At 40.2% G+C, this 19,771-nt stretch overlaps 1 protein-coding gene across 7 annotated transcripts in view; it reads left to right on the top strand.

The window, feature by feature from the left end:
- Positions 1–19,335, top strand: part of SPIRE1 (spire type actin nucleation factor 1) — a 183,631-nt gene extending 164,296 nt beyond the window's left edge. For 2 of the 7 annotated variants that reach the window (XM_063451583.1, XM_063451585.1), the window contains 7 exons: positions 3,685–3,858; positions 14,099–14,131; positions 14,999–15,136; positions 16,103–16,173; positions 16,945–16,972; positions 17,057–17,193; positions 18,914–19,335. In XM_063451583.1, coding sequence (XP_063307653.1) covers positions 3,685–3,858; positions 14,099–14,131; positions 14,999–15,136; positions 16,103–16,173; positions 16,945–16,972; positions 17,057–17,193; positions 18,914–19,172 — 840 coding nt within the window. In that variant the 3' untranslated portion in view covers positions 19,173–19,335. The remainder of the gene's footprint in view (positions 1–3,684; positions 3,859–14,098; positions 14,132–14,998; positions 15,137–16,102; positions 16,174–16,944; positions 16,973–17,056; positions 17,194–18,913) is intronic. The other 5 variants (XM_063451586.1, XM_063451584.1, XM_063451588.1 and 2 more) reach the window with 3 other exon arrangements.
- The last annotated feature ends 436 nt before the right edge of the window (positions 19,336–19,771 follow it).

The raw sequence follows: 19,771 nt of genomic DNA, 5'->3' as shown, positions 1-19,771 counted from the left end.
TGACACTCTTTGAAAAGATGTGTGTAGCGGAGTAACTAGGGTTAATGCACGATCTCTCCGCTGGTAACCAAGATTCAGCATACAGAACACAGGTAGCGTAGTATAATCCCTTTTCCCAATGACTAGACGACACATAGTCTGGGAGTCAACTGAGGGCTTTATTGAAAAGTCACCAAATTTATACGGTTTTCCCTGCACAGGGTTTCCAGACTGATACAGCAGGGGTTTTAATTAGGTGGACTGTGTGGGAAACTGACCATGCAAGGTCGTTTCCAAGCATCCCCTGCTGTACAGGGACAGTGATGACATCAGCAGGCACAGATAATTATATTAACAGTTGGTACAATAAAATGCTGTATATTACATTAAAATCCATAACTTGTACAAATCCCCACAGATTTTAACGAATGGATTGCAGGGATCTGAATGTACAATCTCACGAATTACCGCTCAGATCCATGCAGAAATAGCCAAACGCCATATAGAATTCTGTTTTAATTAAACCAGGTCTCAATGGAAAGTTTACCCGAAATTAAGCATTTTGGTGAAAGAGTGGATCTCCCGAACGGCCTGGAAGTCCAGCGGTGTTTGGAAGTCAAGTGACCGATTTTAGTTCCAGGCACTCGACGACCAAACACCACTGAACTTTTAGCGAACAAAGATGGCCGCCGCCACGTGTACGGCATACGAACGGTGGCCACCCACGAAAACCATTAACATCAATTGAAACAATGTTGCATTCCGTTAATGAGAGACACACAACCTCATCGGTGTGGTCTCTCATTCGGTAGTTAGGGAATTTCCCGAACAGTGTTGCAGATTACTGTTTGGGAAACGGATGCTTTATCCCCATAGCTTAACAATAGGGGAGACAGCCATTTTAAAAGTCCCGAACACCGTCTAAGGCATGAAAGTCTTCTTACTGTCCTGAGTGGCTAGGTTTGCCACAATGTGCTTCCAAGAAAGGGCACAGCATGGCCTGATATCACTGTTGTATGGCCACATTAGCGCAGAGTCCAACGAGTGGAGGGTGCTGCGCTACACCGACCAATGGGAGACTGACCTGGGGGAACAACTGGAGGGCGTGTAGTGGGAGGACATCTGGGAGGCGAGCTCATGATCCTCCATCTGTGTCCCCCTCCAGGAACAAACCTATAAAACCCTCCTCAGGTGGTACACCACCCCGGTCAAACAATATCATATGAAGATCAGCCCAACGGACACATCCTGGAGGACATGTGGGGAGAGAGGTAGTTACATCCACATGTGGAGGCAATGCCCCAAAGTGAATGGATGCTGGGTGAAGTGATGATACACATACGGTGACCTGGCAGTATGTGACCAAGCCACATAGCCCTGAGATACCGCATACTTATCAGATACCAATATCTGAATGGCTACATGTTCTAACTAACATATTCTGCCTTTCTGTAAATCATATGAAACGAGTTTCATGAAATTTGCATAAGCCTATATTGTTGCACCACTGCATTACTAACAGTACAAAAATAAAGAATTTAAAAATAATAATAATTTAAATTCAATTTTCACTTTAGTGAATAACCCTGTCAATTTTTTATTGCATTATTTAAGTTATGCTTTAAGAAATGAGAAAATGGGAGATGCTATTTGTGGTCCTACATTTACACAGCTGCAGTAGGAGCTCTCCAATAAGAAATTCCGGAGATCCTGCAATATGACTTGTATACTGTGCAGAAGCGTAAAGATAGCTTTGCAATGCTAGCACATGCACTGGAGTTTTGGATTTATTAGTATGTTGTATGTGCACCAGTGTGAGACCAGGGCAAGAAATCATCCTTGAAGCCATAAACTGTGAAAGGAATATACCTGTTATAGTGCTTAGAGCATTAGTATTTATAACCACTCGTTGTTAGATTTGCACCGTGCCACTAACATAACATTGATTTTTGCTACTAAGTTACATAAAGTTTGAAGACTGCACCTTTTAAAGACATTCACCAGCCTTCTAGTTCCATGTACTGTACAATTCTATTCCTTGAATAAATTCATTTTCTATTATTATTATTTTAAGAAGATAGTCTGAATAACAGAGTTCCAGGTTGCATTGCTAGAAGGCAGTGAAGAATATCTTAAAGAAGAGCTGTTACTTTTCTTTTATTTACACCTAGAATAAAACCTTGAAAATGATCCGTAACTTTGTATTAACATTTTTTTTATGAAACACTCCATTTTCTTCCAGAGTTATAGTAACTATTTAGCAGTTGATAGGTGACTGGTAGGGAGTGAAGATGGAGGCACCTATTTGCAGAATAAGGAGTTGTGCAATTCTACGTTTATTTTTTCACACCTCACAAATAAATATAATTGTAGATATAGTAATAAATTAACATATTATTACAAATCATCTGAAGTGACATTTTATCTTGAATTCTGCTCTCCATGTTAATAAGTAGTTTCATGTTTAAAGGGACACTATAGTCTCCAAAACAACTACAGCTTATTGTGGTTGTTCTGGTGAGTAGAATCATTACCTTCAGGCTTTTTGTTGTAGACACTGTCTTTTCAGAGAAAATGCAGTGTTTGCATTGCTGCCTAGGGACACCTCCAGTGGCTCAGATGGCCACTAGAGGTGTTTTCTGGGTCAGTGCTGCATGGAGACGCTGAACTTTCCCAGTAGAGATGCATTGATTCAAGGCATCTTTATGAAAAGATGCTGATTTGCGCAGAGCGGCATTTTGCCCCGAATGTGCAATAGCCTCCCAATGCTTTTCTATGTGAAAGCTTTGGAAAAGTTGAGATTGTAAGTTTTGCTTATCTCAGCCAACGGGGCAGAGCCTGGGTGGAGCCAGCACTGGTAGACCCGCACGGTGCTAGAATAAAGGTGTGTTTTTTTGTTTGTTTTTACACTGTGCAAAAGAGAACATACAGGCTCGTATTGGCCGCGACAGCATTATCAAGCTATCAATTTACTTACAGGTAGGTACATTGCCATGGTGGGTTTTGGTTTTTTTTTTTTAAGGGAGGTGAGGTCCTAAATGTGATTTGTAACTCTATAGAGTCAGGAATGCACATCCACTGGTTCACTGGATTAATTTTGCTACATCATAAATTGGATTTGTTTGATATAGTAATGCACATCTCTCACCTTTTAATATATCAAAACAGAGTCTGAAACATTCTAGTAGAAGCAGAAATAATGTTTCTTTTCGAATAGTAGGTGTTGCTAAAATATATACATGATGTGGTTAAATACCTGCTTTACATATATATGGGCAGAATGCCTGTGTGATGTAAGCACATTTGCCTGGATGCATAAATTCTCCTGTGCACTTAGGGGAAGGGGGGCTGGAGATCTCTTGCACAGTTCTGGGAAATATTTTTTTTTTCTATCCTCTGCCGTTTGAAGAATGTATATGAAGTGGAGGGAAAGGTAAGTGAAAATGAATGAACTAAACTTTTCTTTTGCATTGCTGTCCAATGCCAAACAATTATTACATTTTGATACATGGAGGGTTTGGGAATGTTGAAGATGCGGTGAAGAATGTTAGGAACGTTGTGTGATCACTCCACATTTCTTCCTCATTGCTGAAGTCTATCTTCAACCAGCCTTAGTTCGGTTCAACCTGCTTATTGTGAGGAGGTCCATGTTATGATCCAGACATGGCAAACGTGTCCTTTTTCTCCTCCTTGTTTGTTATTCAGGTTCCTAGGATAACCAGTTTCTTTCCAAGGATGACCTTCCGAACACCATTTTCTACCATACACACAGCTTCTGCTCTGGGTTCTCATCCTATTGAAGCAGCCATGTTTGGGGCAGCAGGGGCTATATTTTATCTGTGTGAGAGAGCTTATACCAACAGGTGGAGAGTCCCCCAGGTTTGCCACATTCATCTTCAGTTTGGAGTTGAACATGATTATTTTCTCTCTCCTTCTGTGTTCTTGTGGTGCCCCGGCTGTTATGTTTGAGCAGCAGGGGCACCTGCACCTCCTGGTTCTGTGATTTTACAGCAGAGGTGGACCTCTTTGATTTGCTGAACTACCAATCATCTTGCAAAATAAATAATTCAAAATCATATTTTGAAAGAACATCAGATTTATAAAGCAACATCACACAATAATCTTGCCTTGGTCTTTGCAAAGTGCAGGTGTCCAGTATTATTTAATAGCTTGTTAGTCAGATGTTGTTGTGTTTTCATGTCTATATTTGTGAAAACATGTTTAGATAGACCTGATTATATCTAAACATTTAATCATATATTTAAAATGAGCCTCAGTATTAAAATTTAGCCTAGTGGTTACTATTGTTTGATTCGCTGAATTAAAATTAGTTGGATAATAAGTGGAATATTACGGTTTATGCTGATGAACCACAGCTGCCTTCTACACTTTTGCACTAGGTGAGTTGTATATATTATTTTGGCACTGCAGTGACCACACTGCTTTTTCTTTGTTGTTTGAAAGACCTGTAATGTAAGTTCATTATTTAAAAGTTAAGGCCCTCTTGATTTTGGTCATAGCTCTGTCTAGGCACTCATTTTGGGTTAAAGGGATACTGTAGTGCCTTATACTTAGGGATATACTTACCTTATCCCAGCAACATGTCCTTCGGTGCTGGTGCGAAGCTCCACCCCCTCCTCCGTCCTCCGAGCGGGGTCTAATGCGCATGCGCGGCAAATGCAGCGCGTGCATTAGAGCTCCCCATAAGAAAGCATTAAATCAGTGCTTTACTATGAGGAAAAACCTGACACTGAAGGTCTTTATACACAGCAAGAGGACGTCCAGCGTCGGATAACGGACCAAAAGTCCATTACAATTCCGTAAGCAGCCCCAGTGACTGTCTGGTAGACAGCCACTGAGGGCAGACTTAGTGCTGCAATGTAAACATTGCAGTTCTCTGGAACTGCAATGTTTACATTGTAGCACCAGGTGCAAAAGGGACACCGCACCCAGACCACTTCAATGAGCTGAATGAGTTATGCTCAGAGTTCATAAGAAATATAGCTTTAGATATTGACCTACTTGTCAATAATTCCATGACATGTCAAAATCACAATTATTAATAATTAATAATGATGGCTGATAAAAATTAAAAAAAAAATCATTAAAGCAGCTCTGTCATTTTACTTGTTTTGCCTTTAAATCAATCCTTTTCGCCTCTTTCTCATTGTTTTTATTCATTTAAATTCACCTTAGTTTTTTAATTTCCATAATAAAAAGTAGGGCAATGCGTGAAGCTTAAAGGGAAACTCCAGTGCCAGAAAAACGATCCGTTTTTCTGGCACTGGAGGGTCCCTCTCCCTCCCACCCACCAATCCCCGGTTACTGAAGGGGTGAAAACCCCTTCAGTCACTTACCTGGGACAGCGGCGATGTCCCTCGCCGCTGTCTCCGCCTCCGCGACGCTCCTCCTAGTGATTACGTCGGCCGGTGGAGACCTAATGCGCATGCGCAGAAATGCCGCGCATGCGCATTACGTCTCCCCATAGGAAAGACCTAATGCGAGGAGACCTAATGCGCATGCGCAGAAATGCCGCGCATGCGCATTAAGTCTCCCCATAGGAAAGCATTGAAAAATCATTTCAATGCTTTCCTATGGGGTTTTGAGCGACGCTGGAGGTCCTCACACAGCGTGAGGACGTCCAGTGACGCTCTAGCACAGGAAACCTGTGCTAGAACCCAGGAAGTGACCTCTAGTGGCTGTCTAATAGACAGCCACTAGAGGTGGAGTTAACCCTGCAATGTAAATATTGCAGTTTATAAAAAACTGCAATAATTACACTTGCAGGGTTAAGGGTAGTGGGAGTTGGCACCCAGACCACTCCAATGAGCAGAAGTGGTCTGGGTGCCTGGAGTGTCCCTTTAAGCAAAGTTCTCTTTTAGTTGCTAAGTGAGTTTACCCATAATTCATCAGTCTAATAATTCCACAGAAGGTTAAATTGAAGACTTCACTGACAGAGGAGAACAGACTAGAGGTGCCAAGGTCGAAAGATCAGGTGAATCATTAAAAGAACTCCAGGACAAGGACAATGCACTCAGACCACTTCACTGAGATAAAGAGGTCTGGGTGACCATAGTTTCCCTTTTCAATATGCAGTGTACATAAGGAAAGAAAAAACTGAAAGAGAAAATTCATGACAGAGCCACTTTAAGCAGAGGTCAAACTTTCTCCAGCTTTATTTATTTTATCCACTAAACAAACATGAGGGTGAGGAACTTGGTTAGAGAACTTGTAGAGTTCCCAGGACAGTGCGAGAAGCCTCTCAAGCAGAACAATTTACAAACATTATACTTTAACCCCTTAACCCCTTAAGGACCAAACTTCTGGAATAAAAGGTCATGACATGATTCCCTTTTATTCCAGAAGTTTGGTCCTTAAGGGGTTAAAGGACCACTATAGGCACCCAGGTCCATCTAGTGTTAACCCTGCATCTGTAAACATAGCAGTTTCAGAGAAACTGCTATGTTTACCTCTGGGTTAATCTAGCCTCTAGTGGCTGTCTCCTTGACAGCCGCTAGAGGCTCTTCCGCGCTTCTCACTGTGATTTTAACAGTGAGAAGACGCTTGCGTCCATAGGAAGGCATTGAGAATGCTTTCCTATGGACTGACTACGCGCGTGGCTCTTGTCGCGCATGCGCATTTGGCAGAAGAGGGAGGAGTGTCCCCAGCACCGAGGGAGCCCGGCGCTGGAGAAAGGTAAGCCTTTAACCCCTTCCTTCCCCTAGAGCCCAGAGGGAGGGTGGGGGGGTACCTATTAACACTACAGTGCCAGAAAAATAAGTTTGTTTTGTGCCTGTACGTCGTCTACTTCTACAGATAATACACTGTGAAATAGAGGGGCTGTTCCAGTCCAGTGCCAGAATGCTTAAGGCATGCTAGGAGTTCACAATGTTCAATGATACACAATGTTCATTTTACTACATATAATTTGGAACAGTCAATGACAGCGATGCATATTGCTTTGTGTACTACTTGAGGCTCATTTTGTAAACAACATCTTAATAACTTGCTAACCTCACGAAATGTCAGCTTTAGGTGAAAGGTGAAACGTATGTATTTGTATTTTATTTTCTATTCAAAACTGTGATGTTGCTTTATGGTTTGCATTGTTCTTTATGATCTTTTTTGATTTGAGAACAACCAAATAAAAACATTAGCATTTTATAAGAAACAGAAAATATGCATATTAACTTTTATTGCCTTGTTGATGCACCTTTTCCTTTGCCTCAGGTTTTTCCAGTTTTCTCCATTTCAGGATTGTAGATTTCTGTAATGAAGATTTGGATGCCTTTGTTGTGCATTAGAAAGATGACCTGCAGAACCATTTCAGACATTAAAACCCATTCATCTTGTAATATTGCTGACTACATAGCGCATACCTATGTTTATTGAAATCAGGTTGCAAACTCATCGCCCTAGGAGCTCAGGTTGCTGGGTGGAATTGAAGAGCGTTGTAATCAATCAAATGCTTAGGCTAATTGTCAGTCAGTTGTCTGTGTCTGTACTGATCTACGGCATCTGAATATAAGCGCTGTAGATTACGTTTTTTTATGGAGTGTATTGTAGACACTAATTGTAAATTTAGTCATCCAAACTTTACCCATGTCTTTCTGTTTAGTTATAAAGAATCAATCTTCGAGCCAAAAAGACAGGCATTATATTAATAGATATTATTTGTGTTGTTTGTGGAGTAGACTGACTAGCCTGTACTCTAGGCAGATCTTGAACAATCATAAATGCCCATGGTCTGCTAGCTAACCATTTAAGTAGGGCTGTGTCAATGCATTTTATATGTAGTAAGTTTTTTGGCAATTTGTTGTACTATTTACCAATTACGGTATGTATAATAAGTGTATAATTATTATTATATAATAGCGTAGAAACACCTAACCGCAGTAACCAGGGACGGATTAACATAGGGGCTGATGGAGCTGCAATTCCAGGCCCAGGCCCAGGCCCATGGAATAGGCCCATTAAAAAAAATAAACATTTTTTTTTATTTTCTTTTTATTTATTTTTTTAGACACTACTCTTAGGTTTGCCACCTGACTGGTATTTTACTGGCACAGCCGGTATTTGAGGCTGCATGGCCGTGCCGGTATTGCAGTAATACCAGCAATACAAATGCAGGTATTTTTCTCAGAATAAATGAGAAAATAAATAGATTACTCTGCAATACTAGCACCGGCCAGTAGGGGTCACTGTGTGTGGAGAGAGGCAGGGATAGGAAGTTACAGCATATCCCTGCCTCTCTCTACTACTCACTGATCCTTGGGGGAGCAGCAACACAGCACAGAGTCCAGAGAGCAGCTCTACAGCTCAGGTAAGTGAGGGATGGGGGGAAAGGCAGCAGGGACACATGGGGACACTGAGACACTAGGGGACATATGGGGACACTGAGACACTAGGGGACATATGGGGACACTGAGACACTAGGGGACACATGGGGACACAGACACTGGGAGACTTGGGGACACTGGAAAACATGGGGACACTGACACTAGGGGACATATGGGGACACTGAGACACTAGGGGACATATGGGGACACTGAGACACTAGGGGACATATGGGGACACTGAGACACTAGGGGACATATGGGGGCACTGAGACACTTGGGGACACAGACACTAGGGGACACTGAGACACTAGGACACAGACACTGGGAGACCTGGGAACACTGAGACACTTGGGGACACTGGAAAACATGGGGACACTGAGACACTAGGACACATGGGGATGCTGTAAGACAGTATCTCTGTGACCCAATGTCTCCCAATGTCCCTATGTTCCCATGTCCCCCAGCCAGTGTCCCTAGTATCTGTGTCCCATGTCTCTGTGTGCCTAGTGACCCCATGTGTCCCTATATGTCCCAGTGTCCTCATGTCTATGTCCACAACTGTCCCCATGTCTCCCAGTGTCCCCAAGTGTCTTTCTCCCAGCCAGTGTCCCCTAGTCTCCCAGTGTCTGTGTTCCCATGTCGCTGTGTCCCTAGTGTCCCCCTGTCTCCCAGTGTCCCCCTGTCTCCCGTGTCCCCCTGTCTCCCCGGTCTCCCGGCTCCCCCTGTCTCCCCGGTCTCCCGGCTCCCCCGGTCTCCCCGGTCTCCCGGCTCCCCCGGTCTCCCGGCTCCCCCGGTCTCCCGGCTCCCCCGGTCTCCCGGCTCCCCCGGTCTCCCGTGTCCCCAGTATCCTAGTGACATGGGGACACACTGAGACATTGGGACACTGGGAGAAATGGGGACACAGACACTGGGAAACTAGGGGACTGGGCGACATGGGGACACTGACACTGTGATACATAGAGACACTGGGTGACTTGTGAGACTGAGACACTGGGAGCAATCCATCTATACAGCATAATCAAACTGTGAGTAGTTTGTTGGTGATTTTACAGAATTTTCTCTGATGTCACTCCTTGTGATTTACATCATGCGATGTCACGCTTAACTAATTAATTATACAAATGATTACGGCTGGTATTTTTTTTCCAAGAAAGGTGGCAACCTTAACTACTCTTCACATACTCTTGCTTAAAGGAGCGCACTATAGGGTCAGGAACACAATCATGTATTTCTGACCCCATTATGTTAAAACCACCACCCTGGCCCCTTCTTGCCTCCCTAAATATAGTAAAATATTACTTGTATCCAAGTCTGCAGCTGCTGGCTCTGCCTGTGAACAGACTGTCTGCTGACATCATCAGAAGTGGTGGTCTGAGCAAATTACAATACTTCCCCATAGGATTGGCTGAGACTTTAAACTAGGCAGATCAGGGTCAGAGCCAGCACAAGTCCAACATAGCCCTGGCCAATCAATGCATCTCTATGAGGAAAGTTCAGTGTCTGCATGCAGAGGGTGTAGACACTGAATGGCAGTGCTGCACACTAGGCAGTACTGCCCCAGGAAGCACCTCTAGCAGCCATCTAAGGAGCGGCCAGTGGAGTTATTTTCTCTGAAAAGACAGTGTTTACTGCAAAAAGCTTGAATGGAATGATTCTACTTACCAGAATAAATACAATAAGCTGTAGTTGTTCTTAAGAGGGATGTATGGGAACAAAACTTGTGTGGACTGGCTGACAATAAAATTAGTTTAGGTAATGCAGACATTGGTCTCTCTAACACTGTGGCATGACCCCTTTATTCTACACTCACTGCATACACCTTTTCACTGTCTCCGACTATATACCAGGAACTTCTGCCTGCTAGTAAGAAGGTAAGGAGACTGGTGGACCAGTGAGTGCTAGGGGACAGTCCTTAGAAAGCATGGCGTGAGCGCATCATTAGATGCATTTTTGTCAAGCTCAGGGTCCTGCCTGCATAGTATGCCCTTAGTTGGACAGCCTGCAGGATTGGCAGGCAGCCTGACATGCATTCATGCCAGGCTGACCTTCCAATTCTTTGGACAAACATGCCCCCTTTTTGGGGATGTTCACCCCTTTTGGCAGGTCTGGTCATTTGATTCGCGCCAGTGGCACACCCTTTTACCGCGCCCATTGATTTCCTGATTCACTGGACACTGCTGTTAGGGGTTATGGATTTACTTGAAAGATAAAAGCATAAATTAGAGAGAGATTAGCATAGACATAGAGTATATGTTTTCTTATAGCTGCATCCTATGAGTTTCTCTCCAGCACCATCTCCATCAGATACATGATGCTTGGGAGGTATGACTGTTTTAGTGTTTTTGGTCGATAAGATTCCGTTAATCCGGCCCTGGCAGTAACCATCCAACCAACCGATGTATTGTTAAAAGCTTTCATTTAACTATGTGAAGATTTAAACCATGGGGTACAGTAGGAAAAAGCATAGGAGATCTAATATATTTAATTTGCCCTAATAAAATGCTGCCAGGTACATGCCAAGAGGATCACTTCTATTTTGGGTTGATGTGCAAGAGGTACAAAGCACTTCATTTGGTCAGTCATTTATACACATATTTACAGCAAACACATTGACACATCAAACATTCTAATCTCATAGTATGAAATGGTACGGGTGGTGTACAGGTGACTGTATACCTAACACATGTCTCTAATAAGGGCACTATGTGTCGTTATATTGTGCCATAGCATTAAAAATAACGTCTAGGAGTTGTAAGCCCAAAAAAGCTTGTACAGCCAATTTCAGATTTTTTTTACTGTATTTTAACACAGACCATTTTTGTTAAATGTAATTTGTCATTTGACCAGTCTGTGGTCAACTAAATTACATCATAGCAGTATTTTATTGTTATTTTCCTTTTTTAGAGATGATTAACCCCTTAAGACCGGAGGGCGTACTATTACGTCCTTTTAAAAGCGGCTCTAAACGCCGCAGGGCGTAATAGTACGCCCTCCGGTTTTTAGTAACTTACCCGGTCGCCGGCGGTCCCACGCCGGCGATCGCGGTTGGGGGGACTCCCAGGGAGCCCCCCCGCGGCACATCTTCCTCCTCCGGTCCCTCCCGGTCATGTGAGAGTGAGGTCCTTGCGAGGACCTCACAATCACATGGCCGGTATAGCTGGCTCAGGCATTGCCAGCAGGGGGACCAACTGTAATGACAGTTGGTCCCCCTGCTGGCTGAAATCAAATAAAATAAATGTTAAATAAGTGTAAAGAAAATAAATCTAAGTATATATATATACACACATATACATACACACACATACACCGTCTAGGTGTATTTTAATATTAATATATATAATTATATATATATATTAATATCAAATTACACGTAGACTGATACTGATTAAATATATATATAATTATTGTTATATATATATTTATAAATAATATAAAAAAAATAAATATGTAAATACGTAAAACAATTAAATAAAAAAAATAATTAAAAATAAAATATAAAAAAATATATAGATGTGTTTTATTTCGTTCTAACTGTATTGTGATATTAATATATATATATTTATATCAAAATACACGTAGAACGAAATAATATATATATCTATATACATAAATATATACGTATATATCACTATATATATACCTATATATAAATAAAAATATTAAAAAATATATATATATATACGTATATATACACATATGTATATATATATACATATATTAATTCTACACATATATTTATGTAATAATTTTACATAATTAGGTATCCTAATTAATTACAATTAGCGGGACCTGCCTGACCACCCATGCCGAAAGTATAGGGAATTTAATTTGCTAGCACTATATTTAACCCTATAACTTTCCAAGACACCATAAAACCTGTACATGGGGGGTACTGTTTTACTCGGGAGACTTCGCTGAACACAAATATTAGTGTTTCAAAACAGTAAAATGTATTACAACCATGATATCGCCAGTAAAAGTGACGTTTTTTGAATTTTTCACGCACAAACAGCACTTACAGGGACGATATTATTGCTGCAATACTTTTTACTGTTTTGAAACACAAATATTTGTGTTCAGCGAAGTCTCCTGAGTACAACAGTACCCCTCATGTACAGGTTTTATGGTGTTTTCAAAAATTACAGCGTCAAATATAAGGCTTGTGTTTAATTTTTTTCACATTAAAATTCGCCAGATTGCTTACGTTGCCTTTATGACCCTATGGTAGCCCAAGAATGAAAATTACCCCTATGATGGCATACCATTTGCAATAGTAGACAACCAAAGGTATTGCAAATGGGGTATGTCCAGTCTTTTTTAGTAGCCACTTAGTCACAAACACTGGCCAAAATTGGCGTTTTTTGCATTTTTCACAAACAAACAAATACGAACGCTAACTTTGGCCAGTGTTTGTGACCAAATGGCTACTAAAAAAGACTGGACATCGCTTATTTGCAATACCTTGGGTCGTCTACTATTGCAAATGGCATGCCATTATGGGTGTAAATTTATTTCCTGGGCTACTATACAGTCTCAAAGGCAACGTAACCAATCTGGCGAATTTCAATTTCAAATGTAACACGCTATATTTGACCCTGTAACTTCCCAAAACACCATAAAACCTATACATAGGGGGTACTGTTTTACACGTGAGACTTTGCTGAATACAAATATGTGTATTTTATTGCAGTAAAAGCAAACAGTATTATGACATTGACAGTTAAAATGTCATGTAGAACGAAAAAAATTAAAAAAAATCTTATTTTCTCCCATTTTTTTCATATTAAATTATGTTTCATAGCTAAATATTTGATATTAAATGAAAGTCCTGTTTCCCCTGAATAAAATGATATGTAATAAGGGGGGTGCATTTAATATGAAAGAGGTGAATTACGGTTGGACAGACATATAGCGCAAATGCCAGGTTTTGTTTACGTTTTGTTTCGTTCACAACTTGTACATTTGGCTGCGGTGTTAAGGGGTTAAATTCTGCTTGTTTTAAACCTCATTTTTTTTTTCCACTAGATTTTACATCTGGAGTTGTCACAGTTTAGCGACCCTGTATTACACAGATCTGGCATTTCAACAAATTATTGTTGTCTGATTTTTTATTATTATTTTTTTTCCAACATTCCAGATTTGAGTTGACATATTCTGTAGCACTGATTACATCTCTCAACTGTTTATTCACAATCCTAATTATGTTGGACTACTGCATCCATCCGCAGATTAACATATTTTACTTCTAACCCTGAACCAGGAAGTAATTATCCTTCGGTAGCATTTATGTTATTACCATGTGACCTTTCTGATGACTAACATAGAATGTGTGTTACATATATAGTTAATGATAGTTCATTTGTTCCAGCAAATACTTGAATGGCTTTTCACTTTACACCAGTTCTGGTTCGTGTGTGTGTGTTAAATCAAAGTGGAGATATTGCAAGTAATTTACTAAAGTGTAAAATGCTGGGAATTCAACGTGAATTTCAAAATCTGGGCCAAAATAGACAAACTAAAACAATTCCCAAAGTCAGATCTGTTTTCACTTTGGCTATTTGGCCTTCAATTTGAAATTCACGTCTAATTCCTGACAAGACTCTATTTTTACTTTCAGATTTTTGTTTAATACAATAACACATCTAACAGGACTGTTTTCTAGTTCGCTTTAAGGAAGATTTACATGAAACAGATAAGAGAAAATGAAATATATAATACTATTAAGGTATAGCCCTCATATATATATATAAATTTACATCTACTGTTTCTCCACAAACCAGGTGAGACTGCAGGTCATGGATTTACCCGATGGGGTATGTTTTAAGAAGACTTTAGACTTTTGTCCACCATAGACTGATGTACATCAGAGCGATTTTATTACATTTTTATCTTCAAATAACTCCTTTGCAACTGGCTAAAAATCACGACTGTTATCTAGCTAAGGGGAAGACTATACATTCTGCGTGACGTGGCAACTAAATGCTAATGTTTGCCCTGTGGTGTCTTATTTCAATCATATCGCACCTCTAATGTAAAAGCAGAACAAGGGAAATTGCAATGTTTATATTGGTAGTGCTATTAGTGCTAGCAGAGACATAGGTGTAGCGTTTTAGGGCACCTAGGCCCCAGTTCTGCCTTTTACATAGATGATCACTGATGACAATCTGCTTGGGGTTATTTTATTCTGTGGTGCACTACACATGGTGTTTTGTGTTGCATTGATGCTATATTATAAATCCTGCCGCCAATTTTTGTCCAGATTATGTTTTTTTTATATTTTTATCTATGCATCTGATTCTTAACCACAGCATAAAATCTCAGTTTTAGAAATTCTTACTAACACCGTTTTCTGATCTGTTCACCTCAGACCATTTTTTTTTTTTTTTTTTTTTTTTTAAAACCGTATACAATCTATCTTAAGACAAACAATCACTTAATCTGCTCTGGGGTGCTGCAGATTAGTTCTGTACAGTGCTACGGCCTGTATAGATCAAGTACACTCTAATTAAGGTCTTGTTGTGTGAGCCAATTAGACAGTTCTTCTCTCCCCAGACCTGTCCTGGGGACATTCACATTTCTCTTTCTCTGCAACTAACACTGGTGTCTGGTTGATGGATTCTCTACCTCCACAAATATCTGTTGTTGTTTTTGTGCTGTTAATAAAGGCTATTGAATTTCAGGAGGAGTTTTGCTACCCTGTGGAATGTCTGGCCCTCACAGTTGAAGAAGTCATGCACATACGTCAAGTGCTGGTGAAGGCTGAGCTGGAGAAATTTCAGCAGTATAAAGATGTGTATAATGCTCTGAAGAAAGGAAAGGTAGCTTTCTTTGTAATGGATTTTGTGTTTTATATCTAGCTATTCATTCTTTATAATAGTTTTTTTTTTTTTTTTTATTCTTACAAATAGTTCCAAAAATTCTATTAACACATTTTCACAATAGACCCAAAGAGCAGGAATTACGCAAATCTGTTACCTGGTTACCATTAATTTCAAGGAGTGATGAGTAATACAGAGCACACAGAGAAAATGATTGGATTCGTCCCACAAAATATGCTTCTCAGAAAATGTCATTACTGATATTTTATTTGAAATTGAACAAAAGAAGTATTTGTATACATATGGTGTCCGTGTATTTTATCGTGTTTGCCGACAAGTGTGTACTGTGCTCCAGCTCGTGGGGCTTAATAGTAGGATGCAGAAATATTGACTGTGTTCAGTGACACTTATCTCTCTAGTTGACTTGCTTGGTCCACCGAATGAGGTCACAGTGCTGGATCTCTCTAGTTGACTTGCTAGGTCCACCGAATGAGGTCACAGTGCTGGATCTAGGGATGTGTGGACCTGGAGCTGATTATGTAGATAGGCCTATGAGGAAAGTCCCATTGTCATCTTAACCACTATTGATTACATGGTTACACACTCTTACATTCTCCTCCTGTGTGATTGTAATGTTGTAAATCTGGCTTTAAGGCTGCTTACAACAAGCAATGTCAATGTGTTCATAAAAAAGAAAGTTCTGATACATAATAAGTAGATTTCCACTGTAAGGGGCAGCAAACATTCTTGTAATGAAAAAAAGAAAAATGGCGATTTATATTACTTCTGCCTAAATGTCCCCTAAGGAACCCTGGGCTAAGTCTTAGAGGAGCTCCTTCACCGTTATGTGCAGTAATGTGAATGGGGGGGTGTTATTACATTATGTAATTATCCTTTTCCATATTATATTGACGTGAATGTGTGCAGTGTTATTTAGTGTTTTTTCTTTTTCTTTTTTTCTTGCAGCTTTGCTTTTGTTGCCGTACAAAGAGATTTTCCTTGTTCACCTGGTCTTATACGTGTCAGTTTTGTAAAAGGTAAGCTTGTATTTAATTAAAGAGTTAGCATTCCCCGCTGCCCCCCATCACTCCCCCACTGAGTGACATCACTAGAGGAGGATATTGTTACGGGTAGAACTTGGTCTTATGCTTTTGGGGGAACCATGTCTGCAAGGCCAATTTTAATCAAAGGACCATAGGTCACCCAGACTTGTACTTGAGGACCTTGGTCAGTAAATGGCGTTGCTACTTGCAGACTTTTGGAAATTATTTCTTCTTTTCCTGCACTTGTATGGCTGTCTTACCTGTATAATGTTGGCGTAGATTGCCTTTGTTACGATTTCATATTTAGTTACCGGCAGCTTAAATACAATATTGGCTATATTTAATGTCCTAGCGATACCTGACTGAGCTAAGCTCTGTCCTCTTCCAATAATTCAATAATTATATTGAATTATATATCATTCAAAATTGTATATTGTATTCAATAATACGGACATTAGCGGGTAAAACTAAGCAAAGTAACCTGCTAAGACATTTGCAGATGTTGATTTAAATTGTCATTTAGGAAGTAGTATGTAAGTTTATGGCTGTCTTTGTGCCGTTCTATATAAATATGCTACAAGAGATGTATTTTACAGCCTTAACAGAAGAGCTACTTTTTATATGTAAGGTAGCTTTAAGGTTTTTGGTTTGCTCTGCTATTTTTTTTATAACTGTTTATTTATTTATTTATTTTTTAATTAAATGTTGTAGTTTTATATAAAGTAACCTACCGTAGAAACTGACATACCATTATTCTCGTTACAGGCCTGTATGTTCACAGTGTTGCAAAAAGGTAAGTTTATTGTTTTTACAAGATACATATCTATGTCTTTCTAATTAATTTATGTCATTAAAAAGTATTCTTCTTTCATGACAGATGCGGTTACCTTCCAAGCCATATTCCACTCTCCCCATCTTTTCTTTGGGACCGTCTACCTTGCAAAGAGGGGAAAGTTTTTTGAGGCCAGAGAAGCCTTCCACCAGTCACCACAGGCCAATGAAAAGCCTGCCCAAGTGAGTATTAAATGGCTTTGTAAAGGAATAGCCTAAGCCTAACCCACAAAGTCCTCAATAACTCTGCTCCTCACTCAACAAATACACCCCTTCACATTCCCCTTTGCCTGACATCTGCTCTTCCCCGCACAGTCAACTCTTATCTGCAGGATTTTTCATGGGCCACCTTATTCCTGTGGATTTACCTAGCTTGTGCCATCAGGCTGTCCCCTAGCCTCCAGTTGTTTATGTAGTCACTGAAAACACAAGATAGCCTACCATCTCTCATTTCCCTCACCTTTCTAGCCCATCTCACACTCTCTCTTTCTTCCACTGTTTGGTTCTTTAACACGCCACTTTTACCAACTTTTATCGACACAGGCCATCTTATCCATCAATCCCTCCTACCATCTGACATGCTGTTATTCTTCTTGTATGTCGGTACCACTTACTCATTCACCTCTCGTCTCTGTTAATATTCTGTGTGTCGATTACTTGTCAGTTATCACCATTCACTATTTATAAAGTGCTGTGGAATATGTTAATATATAAATAATAATAATAATAATGAAGCACTATTTGGATCTCGAACATTCAATGCTAACCATGTCTAATCACACGACAGCTTATTGTAGTGGCTATGGTGGAATTTTCATCAAACTATTTTTGTGTGTTTTCACACAAAAACACTCTCACTATCCTAAGACCGGTCCACATGCCACTGGTGAGACACTGAAGAATTTCCACATTTTCTGTTTAAATTTGGATGGCAAGTAGTGCTCCTTGAGTTTGACATCCTTTTGTTGTGGTCCAGACTTGAATGAATAACAAGGAAGTAACTTTTTTTTATGGTCTTGGTAGCAAAGTGAACTTTGTAAGATGAATGCACCCTTATAAATGCATGTACCCATTGACCCTTATACAAGCATACACAATGACATGTCTGCTTGCATGCTTGCTTGCTTTCATTCTTTTGCGCTATATCTCTGCATACATTATATAGCACCAACTTGTTCTGCATGACAGATTTGTGACAGATAAGTTACTCTGTGAGGCCTTAAGCATTTCTGAACAGATGGGTTTTTAGGGACTTCTTGAATGATTGAAGACCATGGGCGAGTCTGATGGAGTAGGCAGGCCGTTCCAAAGGAAGCAAGCCACTCGTGAAATGTCCTGCAAGCGCGAGTTAGCAGTAAGAGTGTGAGCAGTGTCCTAAATACAAACCTGAGTGTTCAGACACTTAGCCTCATATACATACACACACACACCACTCATGCTCGTTTATGCAGATGTACACTCACTCCTGCATGTCCAGACACAGTGGTACACTTATTAATGCATGGACAGAGATTTAAATTACTACATACATACACACAATTACCCTTATAAATTCATGTTTGTGTGTGTAACACACTCTCTCATGCATATACTCACACCTCATACATGCATATACATTAACAAGCATTCACTCTCCTGCTTGCAGATACAGACATTTACAAGGGGTAATGCTGATTGTGTGGTTTGATTTTGCTGCAGTGTGCACTTGGTGGCTGCATAGTATGTGTATGTGATACCTAACCAGAAAGAGATGTGAAGTCAGTAGAGTGTAGGAAATCCTGATCTAGTCTTAATTGCCTTACTCTTCTGTTACTTTTATGTCATCCCCATTGTAATGACTTAGAAAAGGCAATGAATCCGAGATGTAATTGGCAATTTGTAATCCGCTCATTGTACATTTTAGGTTGCCCTCCAAGTCAAAGTCTACAGAAAAGTCAGATGATGAACTTCAGTTTCCAAAAGAGCTTATGGAGGACTGGAGCGCCATGGAGGTGTGTGTGGACTGCAAAAAGTTTATATTGGAAATCATCAACTCTAGCCGTCACAGTTTGTCGATCGCTAACAAGCGAGCTCGGTTAAAAAGGAAGACACAGTCATTCTACTTGGCTTCAACAGGGAGCTCAGAGTTCCGACCCAGAGAGAGAACAATTAATGAGATCTGAGTCTCCGTGCCTTTTAATTTTCTTTTTGGTTTGCTTCTCTGTATATGAGTTAAATGAGGCAGTTGTCATTTAATGAGCAAACTTGAATTCTGAGAAATAGCACATATTTAATTATCATTTTTAACTTGCTCAAGAGGCTGCGTCAAACACTCCCTAATATAGAAGCTGGAAGAATGCAACTATTGCCTTTTTGTTGTTTTTGTCTGTTTTTACTAAGACTTGATGACATGGACAGGAATTCCATTGGAGTTCAGTGGACCAGAGTCTTGTTTTGCTTGCAGGAGAAACCCCTGAGGGCAATTCTGTCTGTTACCTCATAATAACAGTACCTTTCCTTGTCCTGCTGAAAGGAAAGAGGGGATGGTTTTTATAATTTTTTTGCATCGTGTTTCTGTCCCTGGTTTTAGATTAATAATTATCTTAACAAGCTGTCGCCAAAATATGAATGCATTGTGTCTTGGTCTGAAGAAACTGAGTCAGACCAGTAGATCCCATTACTGATGTATTTTACAGTTATATCTTAATTATTATTTTTATATCTTTGCAGTAGGATGCTGTTACCATTTTAGGTGATCACCACCCTTCATTCACAAGCCAAT

Source organism: Pelobates fuscus, chromosome 4 (genome assembly GCF_036172605.1).
Source record: "Pelobates fuscus isolate aPelFus1 chromosome 4, aPelFus1.pri, whole genome shotgun sequence".
NCBI lineage: Eukaryota > Metazoa > Chordata > Amphibia > Anura > Pelobatidae > Pelobates > Pelobates fuscus.
Note: the sequence above shows the minus strand (reverse complement) of the source record. Positions and strands in the feature narration are given on the sequence as shown.